Source organism: Ovis canadensis, chromosome 7 (assembly GCF_042477335.2).
Source record: "Ovis canadensis isolate MfBH-ARS-UI-01 breed Bighorn chromosome 7, ARS-UI_OviCan_v2, whole genome shotgun sequence".
Lineage (NCBI taxonomy): Eukaryota > Metazoa > Chordata > Mammalia > Artiodactyla > Bovidae > Ovis > Ovis canadensis.
The window spans coordinates 112,133,855-112,153,575 of record NC_091251.1 but is presented as its reverse complement, the minus strand read 5'-3'; the positions used below and the strand labels follow the sequence as shown (position 1 = coordinate 112,153,575).

General features: G+C 50.8%; 1 protein-coding gene across 1 annotated transcript in view; it reads right to left on the bottom strand.

Annotated features, from left to right (window-relative positions):
• The window catches only part of KCNK13 (potassium two pore domain channel subfamily K member 13), a 105,466-nt gene extending 85,971 nt beyond the window's left edge, over positions 1-19,495 (bottom strand). Inside the window, exon 1 of the mRNA XM_069597312.1 lies at positions 19,002-19,495. Within this exon, the coding sequence (XP_069453413.1) occupies positions 19,002-19,341 (340 nt within the window). The 5' untranslated portion in view covers positions 19,342-19,495. The remainder of the gene's footprint in view (positions 1-19,001) is intronic.
• Positions 19,496-19,721: the final 226 nt, after the last annotated feature.

Below are 19,721 nucleotides of genomic sequence, written 5' to 3'. Positions count from 1 at the left end.
TCCAACCAGTCCATCCTAAAGGAGACCAGTCCTGGGTGTTCATTAGAAGGACTGATGTTGAAGCTGAAGCTCCAATACTTTGGCCACCTGATATGAAGAGCTGACTGATTGGACAAGACTCTAATGCTGGGAAAGAGTGAAGGTGGGAAGAGAAGGGGACGACAGAGGATGAGATGATTGGATGGCATCACTGACTCGATGGACATGAGTTTGAGTAGCTCTGGGAGTTGGGGATGGACAGGGAGGCCCGGCGTGCTGCAGTCCATGGGGTCGCAGAGAGTTGGACAGGACTGAGCGACTGAACTGAAAGAAACCAGGCACAAAAGGCTAAGCGCCATAAAGTACTCTGTGATCCCACTTAAACGGGTCCAGAATAAGCAAGTCTACGGGGACAGACAGTGGATTGGTGGTTGCTGAGGGCTGGAGGGAAGGAGAGGGTGAGGATAACGGGTGTGGGGTTTCTCTGGGGGACGATGAAGCGTAAAACGGATTGTGTTGATGGTTGCAAAACTCTGTGAATACACTGAAAACCAGTGAATCGTACACTTTAAATATCTGATTTTTGTGGCATAAGAATTATAGCTCAATAAACCTATTACCAAAAAAAAGAACCACCGGTGAGTGTGAACAAAAAGCCCACGGTTACCTCGGTGGAGTAGGATGGGGAAGTGAAGGGAAACTGATTTTTCAGTGTTTTGTTTAAACACTTTGCAATGACTTGAAAATCTATTCAAATATGCATCCATTACTTTAGGAATTTTTCAATGCGAAAGATATTTCTCAAAAGAAGAGAAGAGGAACTTCTCCGGTGTCTGATGGTTAAGGACCCACTTGCCAATGCAGGGAACACAAGCTCCATCCCTGGTTTGGAAAGATCCCACGTTTCAAGAAGCAGCTGAGACCATTCCCCGTGACTGGGGCCCGGGCCCTGGGACCCACGCCTCGGGACAGGAAGCCGCCTCGACTGGGAGGCCCGCTCCACGGCTGAGGCCAGCCCCTGGCCACCCAGCTAAAGGCCATGCAGCGACTGAGGCTCAGCGCCGAAATCAAGATCATCAATTAAAAAATAACAGAGCCACCCCACCGCTAACAGTTCAAGCCAAAGCTGAGGTGTGAGGTTGCGGGTGAGGTGTACAGGGGGGCAAACAAACAGGGGCTTCAAAATTTTGTCTTTGGTCCAGAGACGCTGCTCAACATCCTACAAGGCACAGAGCAACCCCTCAACAAAAGGGCACCTTTCAAATGTGATTTTTCACACGAACAGGAAGGTGCCTGGGTCTCTTCCACTCCAGCCACGGCCAGTGAGTGACAGCTGTGCGCATCCCGCAGCCGGCCACTTCGCCTCGGGTGGGACCCGAGGTGTGACTTGTGCTCCAGAAGATAGCCTCCTGCTGGGCTCCCCCCACCCATCCTCACAGCGCTCACCCTCCTGCGAGGCTCTTCTGGGCGCACCTCCCTGATAGATCGCTTCGACCCAAACCTTTAGCCAGAGTTTGCTTCTTTAAGAAAATGACCTGAGACACGTCCTCGAGAGGGAAAGGACACACACCAAGCTTCCCTTTTCTTCTCCTGCTGTTACTTAGCAGACCAGTCCCTCCTACAGGAAATCAACCCTGAATATTCACTGGAAGGTCTGATCTTGAAGCTGAAGCTCCAATACTTTGATCACCTGATGTGAAGAGCCGACTCACTGGAAAAGACTCTGATGCTGGGAAAGATTGAGGGCAGGAGGAGAAGGGGGCGGCAGAGGATGAGATGGTTGGATGGCATCACTGACTCAACGGATGTGAGTTTGAGCAAACTCCGGGAGTTGGTGATGGACAGGGAGGCCTGGCGTGCTGCGGTCCACGGGGTCCCAAGGAGTTGTACACAACTGAGCCAAACTGAACAACAACTCACGCTGGGGATGCGATGGCCAGAGCTCCAGCAGCCATGCTGAGCCCCGAGGACCGAGCAACCCCTTAGGATAACAGGGCTGAGGAGGTGCTGAGCCCCGAGGACCGAGCAACCCCTTAGGATAACAGGGCTGAGGAGGTGCTGAGCCCCGAGGACCGAGCAACCCCTTAGGATAACAGGGCTGAGGAGGTGCTGAGCCCCGAGGACCGAGCAACCCCTTAGGACAACAGGGCTGAGGAGGCCTGACTCCTGCTGACATCATGCTGCCGCCACACTAGCCCCTGAAGTGTCTACACGCAGCGCAGACCTCTTTTCCGGGCTGGACTAAAATCCTGTATGCTTTAACCACTGCTTTCTGGGTCTTGTAACTTGAAGGTGATATACTCCCTTACCAGCCGTGTGTACTTGGGAAATTTAATTTACTAACTCTCTCTGAACCTTACTTTCCCTAAGGCAAAGAACTGTTGAGAGAATAAGTAGGTCATCAGCTCTTCCCAGGCAGCCCCTGGACTCCGTATCCTCCAGGAAGTTTGTCTTAATTAGCTGAAGCGGCAGTGACAGTTGTTGTTTTAAGCTATCGGCTCCCAGATGGATGGTCCTCATCCGTCATCCCACAGGACACCAGTAAGTCTGTGTGGCCAAGATACCTTCGATACGTCTTTTTTTTACAGGTGTTGATTTTCAGCCACAGGTTGTTAAATAAAACAAACTAAGCCTAAAGTTTGAGCGCCGAAGAACTGATGCTTTTGAATTGTGGTGTTGGAGAAGACTCTTGAGAGTCCCTTGGGCTGCAAGGAGAAGAAACCAGTCCATCCTAAAGGAAATCAACCCTGAATATTCATTGGAAGGACTGATGCTGAAAAACCTCACAGGCAGCGATGAAGACCTGGGGCAGCAATCCACATTTTTTTTTTTTTTAAGTAAGGAAAATGCTAACTGTAGCATAAATTCAGTTTTCAAATTTTAAGTCCCAAAGAAAGACCTCAAGATTCCACCGGGAATGGAAGTGGCTTATAGGAAACAGCAGGAAACTGGAGGAAGGAGGGACCCCACGGATGAGCAGCATGACTGAGAGCTACACCGAGAGGAAAGAGGTTTGGCCAGATGCTTCCCCCGAGAAGACACGGGCGCTCAACATTCCCAGCCATCAGTGAGATGCACACCAAAACTGCAAGGAGGTGTCGCCTCACACCTGTAAGAATGGCTGTTATCAGGAAGAGAAGAGATATGAAGTTAAGGATGAGGAGCACAGCGAGCCCTGGAGCGCCGTCAGAGCGGATGCAGACTGGTGCAGCCTCCGTGGGAAGCAGCATGGAAGCTCCCCGAAAGATTAAACCGGAATCACCATACGATCCAGCAGTTCCACTCATCCAGAAAACAAACGAGACATTAACTTGAAAAAGGAAACGAAAGGAATTAAGTCATTACCTTGAAACGACGCCCGCAATCGCATGTCCCCTGTACGTTACTTACAATAGCCGGGACTTGGGGACAGCCTAAGGGTCCGTCAGCGGGTAAACGGATAAAGAAGTCATGGAATGCCTGATGGAATATTAGTCACCCGTGTTTTTAAAAGGAGGACGTCCTTGGCTGTTCACTGGTTAAGACGCCACGCTTAACTGCACGGGTCACAGGTTTGATCCCTGCTCAGGGAACTAAGATCCCGTTTGACACGTGATGTGGCCAAAAAAAAAAAAGAAGAAGGAAGGCAGGCAATGCTGCCATTGTAACGACCTGGATGGACCGAGAGTGACAGGCAAATGCTGTACGATGTCATTTATATACAGAATCTCTAAAACAAAACAAAACCCAGCACCGGAACTCGTAATACAGAGAAGCTGCCAGAGGCAGGGGGTGGGGTGCAGTGAAATGAACGAAAGGGGTCAGAGGTGCAAACTTCCAACCATAAACTAAGTTAAGCCCTGAGGATGTTTGGAAAAGGAATTATAAGTGAAGAACTATGATGATAATAAAGACAGCGGGAGAACAGCGAAGAAGAGCCGGCACTACTTAGACCAGCGCTTAACAGTGGGTCCTTAATAAACATCTTCTGAAAACATTGTTAAAGACAGTTATCAGACAGTGGAGAAAAGAATTAATGAGCTGGAAGATAAATGGAGACTCACACCTAAACTATGAAATTAAGCAAATGGGTGAAACCAAAGCAAGAGTAGCTGATGGACCAAAAAAGAAAAAGGAATATCGGACTGGAGAGTAACCACCTCAAGACTGAAGAGCCACACCCCACCCCCCGCCCCCCAGGACCGTCTGAGCAAACTCCAGAAACCACTTGGCTTCGCACACAGTGTTGCTGCGGCACAACACTGTCCTCACCAAGGGACCTTAACTGTGCTCGTTAGCGACCAGCCTCTGTGCAGACGGCGCCTGGGCAATCTGACGTGATTCTGGCCGAGGAGATGTAGACAGAAGCGGAGGCTTCCAGGCAAACCCTCTGCCAGGGACTGACTCGCGGGCACACGCTTTCTGCCTTCTCTCCTCTCTCCTTCTGCCTTGGTGGCAGTCACAAGGCCCGGAGCCACAGCAACTATTTTGTGAGCACAGGAGAGCGCTGCCGTCTAAGCCTGCCTGAGCAGGACAGACAGACGGCGCCGGGACTCCGGTGGCCTCGTGGACTATTCTCCCAGGGCTAAACGCAGACCACTGGACTCCTTACTAGGCAGGAAAGGCGACCCTCCATGCGATGAGGCCACTCTTCCTGGGGTTTTCTGCTCTGACACAAACCGTGGCTGATACTGTATTCGTCATTTTCTTTCCTTTTTAGTATCTGAGACAAACAAACAGTCCTGCAGGCAACAGAAAGGAGCAGTCCAACCTCAAGGCTGAAGTGGTAATACAAGCGGCCGCAAAATGAGCCGTGAGAGAAGCGGCGCAGAGCGCAGCAGCTGCAGGCGGCCAGCAGCCTTTCCTCGCTTTCCTCGCCCTCCCTCGGCGCGAGACGGAGCCCTATGCTCAGGCCGCGCAGGAAAGCCGCTCTCTCGGAGGCTAATCATCCGGCCTCGACTTTCTGTTTGAAAGCGGAAGCAAGGCTTGAGAAAATGCAGTGGTAATAAGCAGATTATTGATCAAAGCCCAAAGGTCTGGAGGCATGAAAAGAAAGAACTGAAACGAAGGAAGTGCAAATAAAGAAAAGTGCTAGAAATCCCTAGAGAGAGCGGGAAAGGGGGCTGATGTGCCGTCATCAGCTACCAGGTGTGGTGGTTCAAGGCAGGGTCAAAGGTGCAAAAACGTAATTTAAAGAGCTTATTTTCTGTTCTAGAGAACAAGATGCATCAGGGAGCTGGAGAGACAAGGGGGTTAGACAAAACGGGGCTGGAACCAAAGATGCAAGACTTTATCGTTCACAGAAAGAAGCCTCAGTTTACAGAAAAGCATGAAAAATGAAGGCGGAAATTGCTTTTTTATCCCCAGACAATTTAGGTGAGATTTTATTCTGATTGCACTTAAGATGACAAAAAGGATGCCCAGTCTACTGCAAGAGAAGGCACAGAATTGAAAAGTGAGCAGAAAATAAGGGACAGAGAAAACGATGAAACAAATGAGACCAGATGTTAAACGTGCCTCGTCCCCTAGAGAAATACTTTAAACTGTCGACAGTGAGTATGAGCGTGCACCACGCCACAAGTTCCTACTGGATGCGCAGGGAGCGGCACTCGATACCCTGTAATGACCTGTAACAGAAAACAAGATGGAAAAGAAGATGTGTGTGACCCTGAATTGCTTTGCTGTGCCAGAAATTACAACGCTGTGAATCAGCTATGCTCCAATTCAAAAATGGGAAGTTAGAAAATTAAGTGGCTTACTCTCAAAATCACAACTAGAGAGATGGTCTGAAAGTGAGCAAGTCTCTGCTAAGATTAAATGCAGGAATTTAATCAGATGTGACCATTTAAAAGACACTTGGTCCTTGGAAGGAAAGCTATGATAAACCTAGATAGCGCATTAAAAAGCAAAGACATCACATTGTTGACAAAGGTCCGTCTAGTCAAGGCTATGATTTTCCCAGTGGTCATGTGTGGATGTGAGAGTTGGACCAAAAAGAAGTCTGAGTGCCAAAGAACTGATGCTTTTGAACTGTGGTGTTGGAGAAGACTCTTGAGAGTCCCTTGGACTGCAAGGAGATCCAACCAGTCCATCCTAAAGGAGATCAGTCCTGGGTGTTCACTGGAAGGACTGATGCTAAAGCTGAAACTCCAATACTTTGGCCACCTCATGCGAAGAGCTGACTCATTGGAAAAGACCCTGATGCTGGGCAAGATTGAGGGCAGGAGGAGAAGGGGACGACAGAGGCCGAGATGGTTGGATGGCATCACCGACTCGATGGACATGAGTTTGAGCGAGCTCCAGGTAAAGGACAGGGTATCCTGGTGCGCTGAGGCAACAGTTTAAAAATAGATGTTAGCACATAAAGCATTGAGAGATAAACAAAAGTATTAACAGAATTTAAAGCTACTCAAGTGATGAAGTCAACAACACTGAATGTATATGTCCTCAGACACACAATGTTGTATATATTTTTTTTACTATGTTCAGAGGGTGGGGATTACGTCCCCTCCTGCTCTAAAATTCTGTAACATAAAAAAACCCAGCTGAGATATATATAGATACCAGGATGTACAGAAACAGTCAAGTGAAAAAAAAGAGAACTCTGGAAAATGCACTTTCTCAAATCATTATGTGACACTTTTAGAAATGAAGCATAATTACATAGCCAACCATACAAAAACACTTAAAAAAAACCTTTTGAATAACATTGTGATGAGTTAGAACTAAACAGAGAATGGGTGAGAATATTTATCTCAATCATGGAGAGGACTCACATCTGTGAAAAAATGTAGAAAAAAATGTCAGTCAAAATGAGTGTATTTGTTGTTCTGTGACCCCATGGAGTGCAGCACGCCAGGCCTCCCTGCTGCTGCTGCTGCTGCTAAGTCGCTTCAATCGTGTCCGACTCTGTGCGGCCCCATAGACGGCAGCCCGCCATGCTCCGCCATCCCTGGGATTCTCCAGGCAAGAACACTGGAGTGGGTTGCCATTTCTTTCTCAAATGTGTGAAAGTGAAGTTGCTCAGTCATGTCCGACTGTTAGCGACCTCATGGACTGCAGCCCACCAGGCTCCTCCGTCCATGGGATTTCTTGCCTGGAAACAGGGAAGAGCACTGGAGTGGGTTGCCACTGCCTTCTCCACAGGCCTCCCTGTCCATCACCAACTCCCGGAGTTCACTCAGACTCATGTCCATCGAGTCGGTGATGCCATCCAACCATCTCATCCTCTGTCGTCCCCTTCTCCTCCTGCCCTCAATCTTTCCCAGCATCAGGGTCTTTTCTAATGAGTTGGCTCTTCGCATGAGGTGGCCAAAGTACTGGAGTTTCAGCTTCAGCATCAGTCCTTCCAATGAATATTCAGGGTTGATTTCCTTTAGGATGGACTGGTTGGATCTCCTTGCAATCCAAGGGACTCTCAAGAGTCTTCTCCAACTCCACAGTTCAAAAGCATCAATTTTTTTGGCACCCAGCCTTCTTTATGATCCAACTCTCACATCCATACCCGACTACTGGAAAAACCAGAGCTTTGACTAGATGGACATTTGTTGGCAAGGTGATGCCTCTGCTTTTTAATACACTGTCTGGGTTTGTCGTGGCTTTCCTTCCAAGGAGTAAGTGTCTTTTAACTTCTTAGGGCAGTCACCATCTGCAGTGATTCTGGAACCCAAGGAAATAAAAGTCTGTCACTGTTTCCACTGTTTCCCCATCTATTTCCCATGAAGTGATGGGACCAGATGCCATGATCTTCGTTTTCTGAATGTTGAGCTTTAAGCCAACTTTTTCGCTGTCCTCTTTCACTTTCATCAAGAGGCTCTTTAGTTCCTCTTCGCTTTCTGCCATAAGGGTGGTGTCGCCTGCATCTCTGAGGTTACTGATGTTTCTCCCGGCAATCTTGATTCCAGCCTGTGCTTCCTCCAGCCCGGCAGTTCTCATCATGAAACATGAGTGTATTTGAGTGTTCAAAAGTCTTCCCTACATTCCGAAAGAGTCGTAAGAAAGGCGGCAGAATAGGAGAAATATTTTTAACACATGTAAGTAAATACTTACAGCCGAGATAAGAACTCGATGTGTACCCCTGGGCTCGCAAGACAGCCCTTAGATACCATGGAGAATCCCAGGATTCTTAGAACATAGTCTGAAAACCACTTGCATGGTTGGTCTCTAAGACCATTATTGGTCTCTAAGGTCAATCTGATTCATCAGATGCTTAATACTAGGGAAGACCCAAGGCACAGACAGCTTTGGTGCCAATACTCTGCTCACAGGCAGAGAGGCAGAGTCAGGAAGTGGCTTATGGGATCAACTATGTCCAAACTGGAGAGTAGAATTCTGGGGGCAGCCAGATTCTAGGCACATTAGTTGCATGATGGGAAGAAGGCTGCGACTTTGAGGATGATCAAACGTTCCAATCAAAGGTACAGGCTCTGTTTAAAGGAACTCCTGGGAGGTAGGCAGAAAAAATAAAGGAGGGTGGGGCTAACTGGTGGCCCAGACGGTAAAGATTCTGCCTGCGATGTGGGAGATGCAAGTTCGATCCCTGGATCAGAAAGATCCCCCCGCAGAAGGGAATGGCAACGCACTCTAGAATTCTTGCCTGGAGAATTCCACCGAAACCTTTTACCATCCTGAGAGTCTGCTAAACAGATCATCGCTGTGTTCTTCTATGATCCCAGGTCACCTAAGGGCCATCACACTGAAAAAAGGGGTTGTGACTTCTTTAACAGGCAATTCTTCCCACAAGGACCCCAAAGGAGGAAACGGCAAAGAAGTGGTGGGCCAAAGCGCAGGTTCTAAAGGGACAGCCCGCACCACGTCCACGGGGGCTGCAGACACTGCCTGGAGGCTCTCTGAGGCTCAGATCCTGGTCTGCAATCTGAGAATACAGCACTTACCCTCATAGGGTTGTCCCAAGAATTAACATATGTAACGAGGTGTACTGGGTATAACCTATGGTAAGCACTCAATTTCATAATTTTTATTAAACACAAGACTGAAAAATAAAAATCGCATTTAACCCTCAAATCCAACAACTTAAGGATGGCTAAAGAAACTATTCTACATTAATTAAACACATAAAATCCTTGGGAAAGTGAACAGGAAATACTGTAAAAAGAAAGGGGAGGAAAATAACAGCAGAGCCCTGTGGATGATGAAGAGGAACTAAAAAGCCTCTTGATGAAAGTGAAAGAGGAGAGTGAAAAAGTTGGCTTAAAGCTCAACATTCAGAAAAGGAAGATCATGGCATCCGGTCCCATCACTTCATGGGAAATAGATGGCGAAACAGTGGAAACAGTGTCAGACTTTATTTTTTTGGGCTCCAAAATCACTGCAGATGGTGACTGCAGCCATGAAATTAAAAGACGCTTACTCCTTGGAAGGAAAGTTATGACCAATCTAGATAGCATATTCAAAAGCAGAGACATTACTTTACTGACTAAGGTCTCTCTAGTCAAGGCTATGGTTTTTCCAGTAGTCATGTATGGATGTGAGAGTTGGACTGTGAAAAAGGCTGAGTGCCAAAGAATTGATGCTTTTGAACTGTGGTGTTGGGGAAGACTCTTGAGAGTCCCTGGGACTGCAAGGAGATGCAACCAGTCCATTCTGAAGGAGATCAGCCCTGGGATTTCTTTGGAAGGAATGATGCTGAAGCTGAAACTCCAGTACTTTGGCCAGTACATGCAAAGAGTTGACTCATTGGAAAAAGCTCTGATGCTGGGAGGGATCGGGGGCAGGAGGAGAAGGGGATGACCGAGGATGAGATGGCTGGGTGGCATCACAGACTCGATGGACGCGAGTCTGAGTGAACTCCGGGAGTTGGTGATGGACAAGGAGGCCTGGCGTGCTGCGATTCATGGGGTCGCAAAGAGTCAGACACGACTGAGCGACTGAACTGAACTGAACTGAACTGAAGTGATGGACGACAACACCTATGTGCAGTGGTTAGAATCAGAGGAGTCAGGAAAATGTAACTGCCTTCAACTCGTCTTAGAGATTAGAGGGCGTGCAAGGAGGCAGTGACCGTGTCAGAGTCACCTTCTTGGTGATCAAATGTCCGGCACAAACTGCTGAAGATGAGACCCCCTGGCAGTCCAGGGCTAAGACCCCGCTCTCAGTGCAGGGGCCTGGGCCTGAACTGGATCCCACAGGCAGCAAGGAAGACCGGAGACCCTGCATGTTGCAACTGAGACCCAGGGCGGCCAAATAAATACATATTTTTTTAAATTTATAAACTTTAATACAGATCAAAGAAATTCTAACCATGATGAGATTAACTTTTACCTGTTGGTACAACAATCTGCTCACGCTATAATGGTTATATGGAAAATGAGTGTTACTTGCTCAGTCGTGTCCGACTCTGTGCGACCCGGTGGACTGTAGTCCGCCAGGCTCCTCTGTCCATGGGATTTTCTCCAGGAAAGGACACTGGAGTAGGCTGCCATATCCTCCTCTAGGAACTCTTTCCGACCCAGGGATTGAACCCTCATCTCCTGCGTCGGCAAGTGATTCTTTACCACTGAACCACTTGGCAAGCCCCTCTAGAATACATTACACAGGCACTAACTGAGCCACATCCAGGACCAACAGAGGCGTCAGTATAATGATCTCTGTGTAGTTATAATGAGTGAAACTGTTGTTGAAAATCTGGTCATCGACCTAGAGGCTTGGGATGGGGGGTTACCGAGGGAGGCTTGAGAGGGAGAAGATATATGTATAATTATGACTGGTGGGCCTTGCTGTGCGGCAGAAATCAACACAACAAGTAAAGCAATTACTCTGGTCACCCACTCTGAGTGGCCTCCCACTGAGGTGGGGCTGGGTGTCCCAGACCCACACAAGCCACAGCCACACTCTCAGCCCAGGGCCAGCACAGCCCGCATCCACAGAGCTGCTCCAGACGACTGCTCCTCGCCTCCCGACCACCAGCTGGCACATGTCTCACCTCCTCTCCATTCCAGCCCCTCCAGCAGCTGGTCTAAGTCCTGAAGCTTAGGGAGGGGCCCACCTTGTCAGCAGCCTTCCAGACTCCCGAGTTCTCAAAATTTAACATGGTTATGATTTACCAAAAGGAAGAACCAACCCAGGTGTCTATGAACAGAGGAAAGGAGAAGCAAAATGTTCCCGCATGCATGGAATACTATTCAGCCATAAAAAGGAACAAAATTGTGATGCGTGCTGCCCCATGGTTGAACTCTGAAAACTTTGTACTTAGTGAAATAAGTCAGACAGAGGAATATAAATTTAGTTGCATTTACACACGTGACCACCCAGTAGGTTCTAACTCAGCTGGTCTGGGGCAGGCCTGAGACTCTGCATTCCTAGCAAGGTCCAAGGTGATGTTGGTCCTGCTGATTCTGGGACCACTCTTCGAATAGCAAGAATCTTCCAAGTGAAAGTGAAGTGAAGACACTCAGTCATGTCCGACTCTTTGCGACCCCATGGACTGCAGCCTGCCAGGCTCCTCCATCCGTGGGATTTTCCAGGCAAGAGCACTGGAGTGGGTGCCATCTCCTTCTCCAGGGGACCGTCCCAAAGCAGGATCGAACCCAGGTCTCTCCACCGTAGCACCGACTTTACCGTCTGAGCCACCAGGGAGATCCCTAACTTCGAATCCTCCAGGGTGGTCTTCCTTTCTGACCCTAGCCCAACTCCTATCTCACATGCCTAAGTGCACTCCGCGCGCTGCCGACTGAGAGCCACCCAGGAAGTTTCTCAAAGGGCACCAGGAGCTCTGAAAGCGGGCCCTAAACCTGCGCTGAAACAGCGCCACCGTCCCCGCGTGGGCGTTCTTATGGACGGCGACGCTCAGGAACGGCCAGTGCAGAACGCACCGCTGGGAATCTGGCAAGGCCCTGCGCCGCCCTGCGCCTGGGCAAGAGGGGCTCGTACTGAGCCGCGCTGTGCCCCGGGCCGTGCCCCGCGCCGTGCCCTGCGCCTCGCTGTCCAGGCAGGCGCACAGGCTTCCCTTTCACGATGACAGCGGAGACGCCATGGGGAAGACCGCTCATCGAATCGTCTCGTCCTTTTCATGACAGTCTACAGAAGACATTGTTATTCACACTTAAAGAGGTGGGTGTTGTCTAAGCAGTCAGACTGAGTAAAAGCATCACCTAATGGCTGCCCTCGCCTCTTTCAACAACTGGAAAACTCACAGCCAGCTCTGGGGCTCGTTTCCGGCACTCGCGTAGGCCCTCCCGACACATCTCTCCGTGTACCAACAATCTGTGGCTTAACTGTTCTACCCCGCTCGTGTCTCCTCGCCCCTCCCAGCCTTAAATCCACTTGAACCCATTCCTAGCACACCGTGCACACGCGTGTGGTAGGCGTCTGTGTGTTCACCAAGACTGAGCTGTACCCACTCTGGGCTCACGGGAGAGGGGTGGTTCTCCAGGTCCTCAATGTGGTCAATGAAACACGCACGGAGGTGACCTGTCCCCACCAGGCAGTGGCCGTTTCATTGCTGGTGCCTCACTCCTCAGCCCTTCCTGTCCCTTCCCGAGCAGTCCTGGAGGCATCAGATGATGACGACCAGCCAGAAGCTAAAAGAAGCCTGGAACACCAGGCCAACCCAGCAGACAACTTTCCCAGGGAGGCCCCTGGCCCACAATGGGCTCTGGGGTGGTAAGACGTAATCTCTTATCCTGTTAAGCTATTGAGAGTCCCTTGGGCTGCAAGGAGATCCAACCAGTCCATCCTAAAGGAACTCAGTCCTGAATATTCGCTGGGACGACTGATGTTGAAGCTGAAACTCCAATACTTTGGCCACCTGATGTGAAGAACTGACTCATTGGAAAAGACCCTGATGCTGGGAAAGATTGAAGGCAAGAGGAGAAGGGGACGACAGAAGATGAGATGGTTGGATGGCATCACCAACTCAATGGACATGAGTTTGGGTAAACTCCAGGAGCTGGTGCTGGACAGGGAGTGCTACAGTCCATGGGGTCAGGAAGAGTCAGACATGACTGAGCGACTGAACTGAGCGGAACAGAGATTATGGAGCAGCCCAAGGCTTTAAGCCGACCCTGACCATATCAGCTTGCAAATGATCCCATATCCTTTGTGGACAAAAGCTGAGCTATAAACACACAGGCAAACACAGAGACAAACGCCTAACAGACGCCTGCCTGAGTGAAAGGACACTCACAGGGGGCCACTCACAGGCTATACTTCAGCCTGCTTCTCCAGCTGCTCTTCAAGCTCATTCTCGCTTCAGGGCTGATCACCGGCCTCTTTCAGAACCAACATTCCTGAGATGCGTTTTAATATTCTGTTCTGACTTTCCACATTGGTAAAATATACAGAATATTTGTTATTTTACCCGTTCATAAGTACACAAGTCAGTGGCATTAAACGTATTCACACTGTTACATAACTATCACCACTATTTACAGCCAGAACTTTATTATCCCCCACAAAAGTTCCATTCAATAAGCCTTCCTTTCTTCCCTCGGCTCCTGGTGGTGTCTATTCTGCTTTCCACCCCTATGCAAAGTGCCTATCCTGGGCACCTCACGTGAGGGGGATGGTATTTGTCCTTCTGTGTCTGGCGTATTTCACTCAGGATGTTTCCAAGGTCCATCCAAGTTGCAGCAAACACCACCACCTCATTGCTTTTTATAGCCGAGTAACACTGCAGTGTAGGCGTGCACATTTAAAATCCATTCATCGGATGCTAGACACTCGGGCTGGCCCACCTTCTGGCGCTTGTGGACAGCGCCACAGTGAACACTGGTGTGCAAATACAGGCGGACCTCTCTCCCTGCACTTCGCTTTATTGTGCTTAGCGGTGCTGGGCTGTTCACACCCTGAAGGTCTGTGGAAGTCTGCAGATGCCATTTTCCCAGCAGCATTTGCTCACTTCACGTCTCTATGCTCCACTTGGATAATTCTTGCGGTATTTCACACTTTTCCTTTATTGTTATGTTTGCTCTGGTGGGCTGTAGTCAGTAGACCCTGATGTTGCTGCTGCTAAGTCGCTTCAGTTGTGTTCGACTCTGTGCGACCCCATAGACGGCAGCCCACCAGGCTCCCCTGTCCCTGGGATCCTCCAGGCAAGAACACTGGAGTGGGTTGCCATTTCCTTTTCCAATGCATGAAAGTGAAGTCGCTCAGTCGTGTCCAACTCCTAGCGACCCCATGGACTGCAGCCCACCAGGCTCCTCCATCCATGGGATTTGCCAGGCAAGAGTACTGGAGTGGGGTGCCACTGCCTTCTCCAAGACCCTGATGTTACTACTGTAAAAAGACTGACTCACTGAAGGCGCAGGTGATGATTAGCACTTTCTCGCTATCAGGCATTTTTAAATTAAGGTGTATACTTTTTTTAGACATAACGCTATTGCACACTCAACAGACGACAGCACAGTGTGGTCACAAGTTTCACACGCACGAGGGAGGCAAAAGGTCGCTTTACTGCGGTGGTCTGGAGCTGGACTCACGATGTCTCTGAGGGGTTCCTGTATCTGTCTGAGTTTCTGCTTTCAATTCTTTTAGGGGAATTTCATGTGAAGTTCTGTGTTTAAAGTTTTGAGAAACTGTCAAACTGTCCTTCACTCTGCTCTCCCTTTTTCTTTTTTTTTTTCCTTTTTTTAAAAAATGCTTAACAACTTCATAATACGTATTTATGGATCTCTGCATAACTTCAAACAAATACCTAACTTGCGATCAGTGTTTCCCTCTCTATAACTTCCAGAAAAAGTCACTGCTCTGACTTCTAAATCAAAGACTTCTCACCAATTAGGGACTTCCCTGGTGGTGCAGTGGTTGGACCTTCGGCTTCCAACGCAGGGGATGTGGGTTGGATCCCTTGTCAGGGAGTTAAGATCCCACATGCCTCAGGGCCAAGAAGCCAAACATAAAACAGAGGCAGTATTGTAACAAATTCAATAAAGACTTTAAAATGGTCCATATCAGAAAAAAAAAATTTTTTTAAAGGTCTCAGACAGCAGTTGCATGAAACCCTCAATTGCATTTTCCAGGAAAACTCTGTTTATGAGCATCGTCCACGGTCCTATGCAATGTTCCCCGTGAGATGCCAAGGGGGAGACATTTTTGAGGATTGTTGTCGTTTTCCAGTGGCTCAGTCGTGTCCGACTCTTTGTGACCCCACAGACTGCAGGAAGCCAGGCCTCCCTGTCCATCACTCCCGGAGTTTACTCAAACTCAAACTTATGTCCATCGAGTTGATGATGCCATCCAGCCATCGCATCCTCTGTCATCCCCTTCTCCTCCTGCCCTCAATCTTTCCCAGCATCAGGGTCTTTTCCAATGAGTCAGCTGTTCGCATCAAGTGGCCAAACTACTGGGGCTTCAGCTTCAGCATCGTACTGGGACTGCATACTGGGAAAAGCTTTATGCTTCCTTTCTCCTCATCAGAATTCCAGCGGGGGTCATGACTCGGCCACAGTACATGCAGCCACATTTGAAGCTTGAATAGTCATTGTGACACTCAGTCCATACGCCTGGGATCTCCTTTAACCAGTTCTGGGCACATTGGCCTGCTTTCAAATGGCCAGTGCCTATATCTTATCAGAAGGCTACTCTTGGGCTGTCCAGGGAAAATCGGGCCAGAAGTATCTGGGAATTACTTTTTTGTGCTTCCCCGCATCCTCTAAGCAGCTTTTAACCAGTTTCTGATGGGCGCGGGTGTATAAATGCCCCAGCTCCCTTACTTGGGGTAAGTCTGGTTCATGAGCTCTGCGCTGATGCCCACAGCTTCCAGCCTGGGATCAAGCATCGCTGCCCGCTCTGGTCTCTGCCTCACAGCGTGCCCTGCAGTGACGGACTTCCCTTTCCGGTATCGGTTCCTCCCTCACCTCCCCATGTCCCTTGATCTGCCAGGAAACTGCTTGCACCCAGATTCTTTGCTCAGAGTCTACGTCCGAGGGAACTTGAGCTAAGACGGAGCTCCCCTCCGGCAATTTCCTAGATCCAGTTGCCTTCCATATTTCTGTTATTTTTTCCTAGTTCTAGAGTTTACTTACATTTTATGATTATTCCACTGTAAGCCTTCTTGTTATCGTTACCTCAACGTCTTTGCACAGTAAAGCACAGTGGCTCTAATTTTTAGAAGAAAAACCCGTCGTGTAATACTACAGTTAAAATACATGATATGAATGGTTTATAGGACATGATACAAATTTAGAAAAATATGTATGTACATGTGTGTCCATGGGGAAAAAAGAACAGAAAAGGCACCAACTAACAAGGGCCTATTGTACAGCACAGAAAGCAATATCAATCCCTTGCAATAGCCTATAAGGGGACAGAATCTGAAATAGGAATTACGTGTGTATAAATGAATCACTTTGCTGTACATCTAAAACTAACAGCATTATAAATCAACCAGACTTCAGTTAAAAAATGTGACGTATCAAAATGTCAACAATGGCTAATTTTAGGTGATGTCATTACGGAGGGTTTTTTCTTTCTTTACAAAGAACATGAAGCTTCAGTTTCCTCATCTATAAAATAGGGATAATCACACTTACCGAATGAATCACGCTGATTAAAATTGCGACTAATCTATGCGGCTAGCTGCATCACATCCTCGCCTAACAACCACAGTGCGAGCTTAGCGATGTGCCCCAGGGAAGGAGAGCAAGCACCACTATTCCATCAGCAGTTACTGAGACAATCGAAGGAAACGTGAGAAATGAAAGAGCAAAAATGAACCCATACTTATAGAGTGCTTTGTACTTTTTAAAGAGCAATTAATTATACGAGCTCATTATCCCTTACAAGAACCCTTCAGAGGGGCAGCCTTCGGGACAGGGCTGGGAAGGAGACAGGACTAATATTTACTCAACAGCTACAGCGTGCCAGAGGCCAACGTGGGCACCTACAGACGATTCAGAGAAGGATGGGCCTCCAGTGTTAGACCGGCCCCGGCCCCAGGCAGGCTGGAAGCCCTGACTCCACACTCAGTCCAGGCTTCCTCCTGTCCCGCCCCAGGTGAGTTCACATGCCCACCCATCCATGACGCCTGAGGTTCCCTGGCCTTGGGGTTCACCAGTCTACACACAGATTCTGCTCCTTCCAACCTCTGTGTCCACGGGAAGTTCAAACGGGTGGCTTGTGGAGAGGTGGGGAGGACTGAAATCTCCCACCGACTGGGTGTCAGTCACTCAGTCGAGTCCAACTCTTCTTGACCCCACGGACTGTAGCCTGCCAGGCTGCTCTGTCCATGGGAGTCTCCAGGCAAGAATACTGGACTGGGTCGCCATTCCCTCCTCCAGGGGATCCTCCCGACCCAGGGATCCCAGCTGCATGTCTTACAGCTCCTGCATAGCCCACTCCAGTGTCCTGGCCTGGAGACTCCCACGGACAGAGGAGCCGGGCGTGCTGCAGCCCCAGGGGGTGGCACAGCTGGACTGAGGCGGCTTAGCGCGCAGGGACTTGTGGTGGAGCCCACGGGTCCGTAACCACGCCGGTCCTCTCCTCCTGCTCACCAGCTGAGGCCCTGGGCTTCTAGATGAACCCGGGCAGTCTTCCCTGACTAACCAGGCCCGAGGCTCATCTGTTACACTCAGTCTAGAATGTCTCCCGGCAGAATGTCTGCCTAAAACAACCCGGAGAGGGAGCGTCAGGGAAGTTCGCCGTGCCACCCGCCTCCTGGACAAGCTCTCTGGCAGCTTGGGGCCACTGCAGCAGGGCACCCCCAGGCCCCTGCCAGCTCTGCTCGCGCTCCCGGGGTTCCAGCAGCCAGCCCTGCGCCACTCCGCTTCTGGGAAGCCTTTCAAAGCCCCTCCTCCACTCCAGCCCTCTGCTTTCTTCAGAATTTGCGCAGCATCTTCACCAAAACCCCTTATCACTCATTACATTCAAGGGTGAGCAAGCCCTCAGAGTGCAAAGACCCCCACCCTTTTCCCTTCTGCTGGTAATAAAGGCGTAAGAGATGGCAGCCTTATGCCTCTCGCTCAGAAACTCTCAGTAGCTCCCAACTGCCTCTAGTTCAGCTCCAGCTTCGCAGTAAAGCTCCCTCCCTCACCCCATTGGCCAGAAGACCTTCCAGCTCTCTTTCCACTACCCCATACAGATCACGGAGCTCACTGCGCCCTGAAGGCAATCCTCTCCTCGTCCAGTGTGAAGTACTTTTCGTCTCCAGACCCCAATCAGGCCAACACTAACTGGTTCAGCCCATAAGTCCCTTCTGCAGACCCCAACCAGCTTCTTCCTGGTAGAAAACCATTTCCATCTTCATTAGCACTTTCACCTCCTTACCTCCAAACTCATATTTATTTTCTCTTTGTTTAGGAAGTCATGGTCAGCCTTCTTAAAACGTGTCTCCCCCTCAGACAAGTGCTTTATGCAAGGCACTAACTCGTTTCATTGAGTCCCTTGGACTGCAAGGAGATCCGACCAGTCCATCCTAAAGGAAATCAGTCCTGAATATTCATTGGAAGGACTGATGCTGAAGCTGAAACTCCAATACTCTGGCCCCTCATGCGAAGAACTGACTCAAAACACCCTGATGCTGGGAAAGATTGCAGGCGGGAGGAGAAGGGGACGACAGAGGATGAGATGGTTGGATGGCATCACCGACTCAATGGACATGGGTTTGGGTGGACTCGGGGAGTTGGGGATGGATAGGGAGGCCTGGCGTGCTGCGGTTCATGGGGTCGGAAAGAGTCGGAGACGACTGAGCGACCGAACTGAACTCATTTAATAAATGCAGGTTCCTAGTCCCGCTCTGTAAGCGTTCTCCTTAATATTCCATGACCTCAGGCTCAGCCTCCTTAACTAGACTGAGCATCCCCATCGCAGAGCGTCTCCGATGAAAGATCATTCACACCCCCTGGGGATTTTCTGAACCCGCAGCTTCTGGCTCCAGGGGTCCGGGAGGGGCTGGGACTGCGTTTAGAACAAGCTCCAGCTGACTCTGCCGCAGCTGGTCCGCGGACCTCGCCGCAAACAGCAAGCAGGGCCTGTCGCCTGTTGGTCCCTCAGCGGGCGCCACCTGCGCCGCCCGGCCGGGCGCGGGGGTGGCGAGACGCGGGGCTGGGAAGCGCGGGGCCCGCCCGCCGCCCCCCGGGCGCACTCACCGATGGTGGACACGACGGTGCCCACGAAGTAGAAGGCGCCGGGGAAGTCCCAGCGCGGGCGCGCGCCGTCCACGCGGACGCCGGCGGCCGCGGCCTCCTCGAAGTGGCGGAGGAAGCCGCGCAGCGCGTCGCGGCTCAGGTTGTGGCGGCGGCCGAAGCCGGCCAGCCGCTCCTCCCAGCGCTGCCGGGCCTGGCGCTCGTGCGGCCGCTCCAGCGCCGAGAAGACGGCGGCGCCGCCCAGCAGGTAGAGCGCCAGGAGCGCGCCGAGCAGCAGGAAGCGCGCGTTGTCCTCGTTCGCGCGGCCCGGCCCGCAGCCGCCGCCGCAGCCCCGGCCGGCCATGGCCGGGCCCCGGGCCGACCGTCGCCGGGGCTCCCCGGGAGGTAGGGGCGCGGCCGCGCGCTCAGCCCGCCCCGGGCCGCGCGGCCACCGCCTGGCCCATCGCCTCCGGCCGCACGGCTCCCGAGGCCGCCGCGTGGACCGCGCTAGCTGCCACGTCCGCCCTGATGCGCGGTTTCAAATCCGCTTTTTGGTCCGCCGCCGCCCCACCCTCCCGGGGCCGAGCCCGCTGCTGCGGGGCCCGAGGGTGCGCCGCCGTGCCCCCTGGCGCCGGCCCCGCTCAGGGTGCGGGCGGGCGTGGGGCGTCCTCAGGGCAAGCCGCGGGCCCGCCCCCAGAGACGGGGTCTGCGGGCTGACGGGGAGCGGGGTCCCGCGGTCCCCGG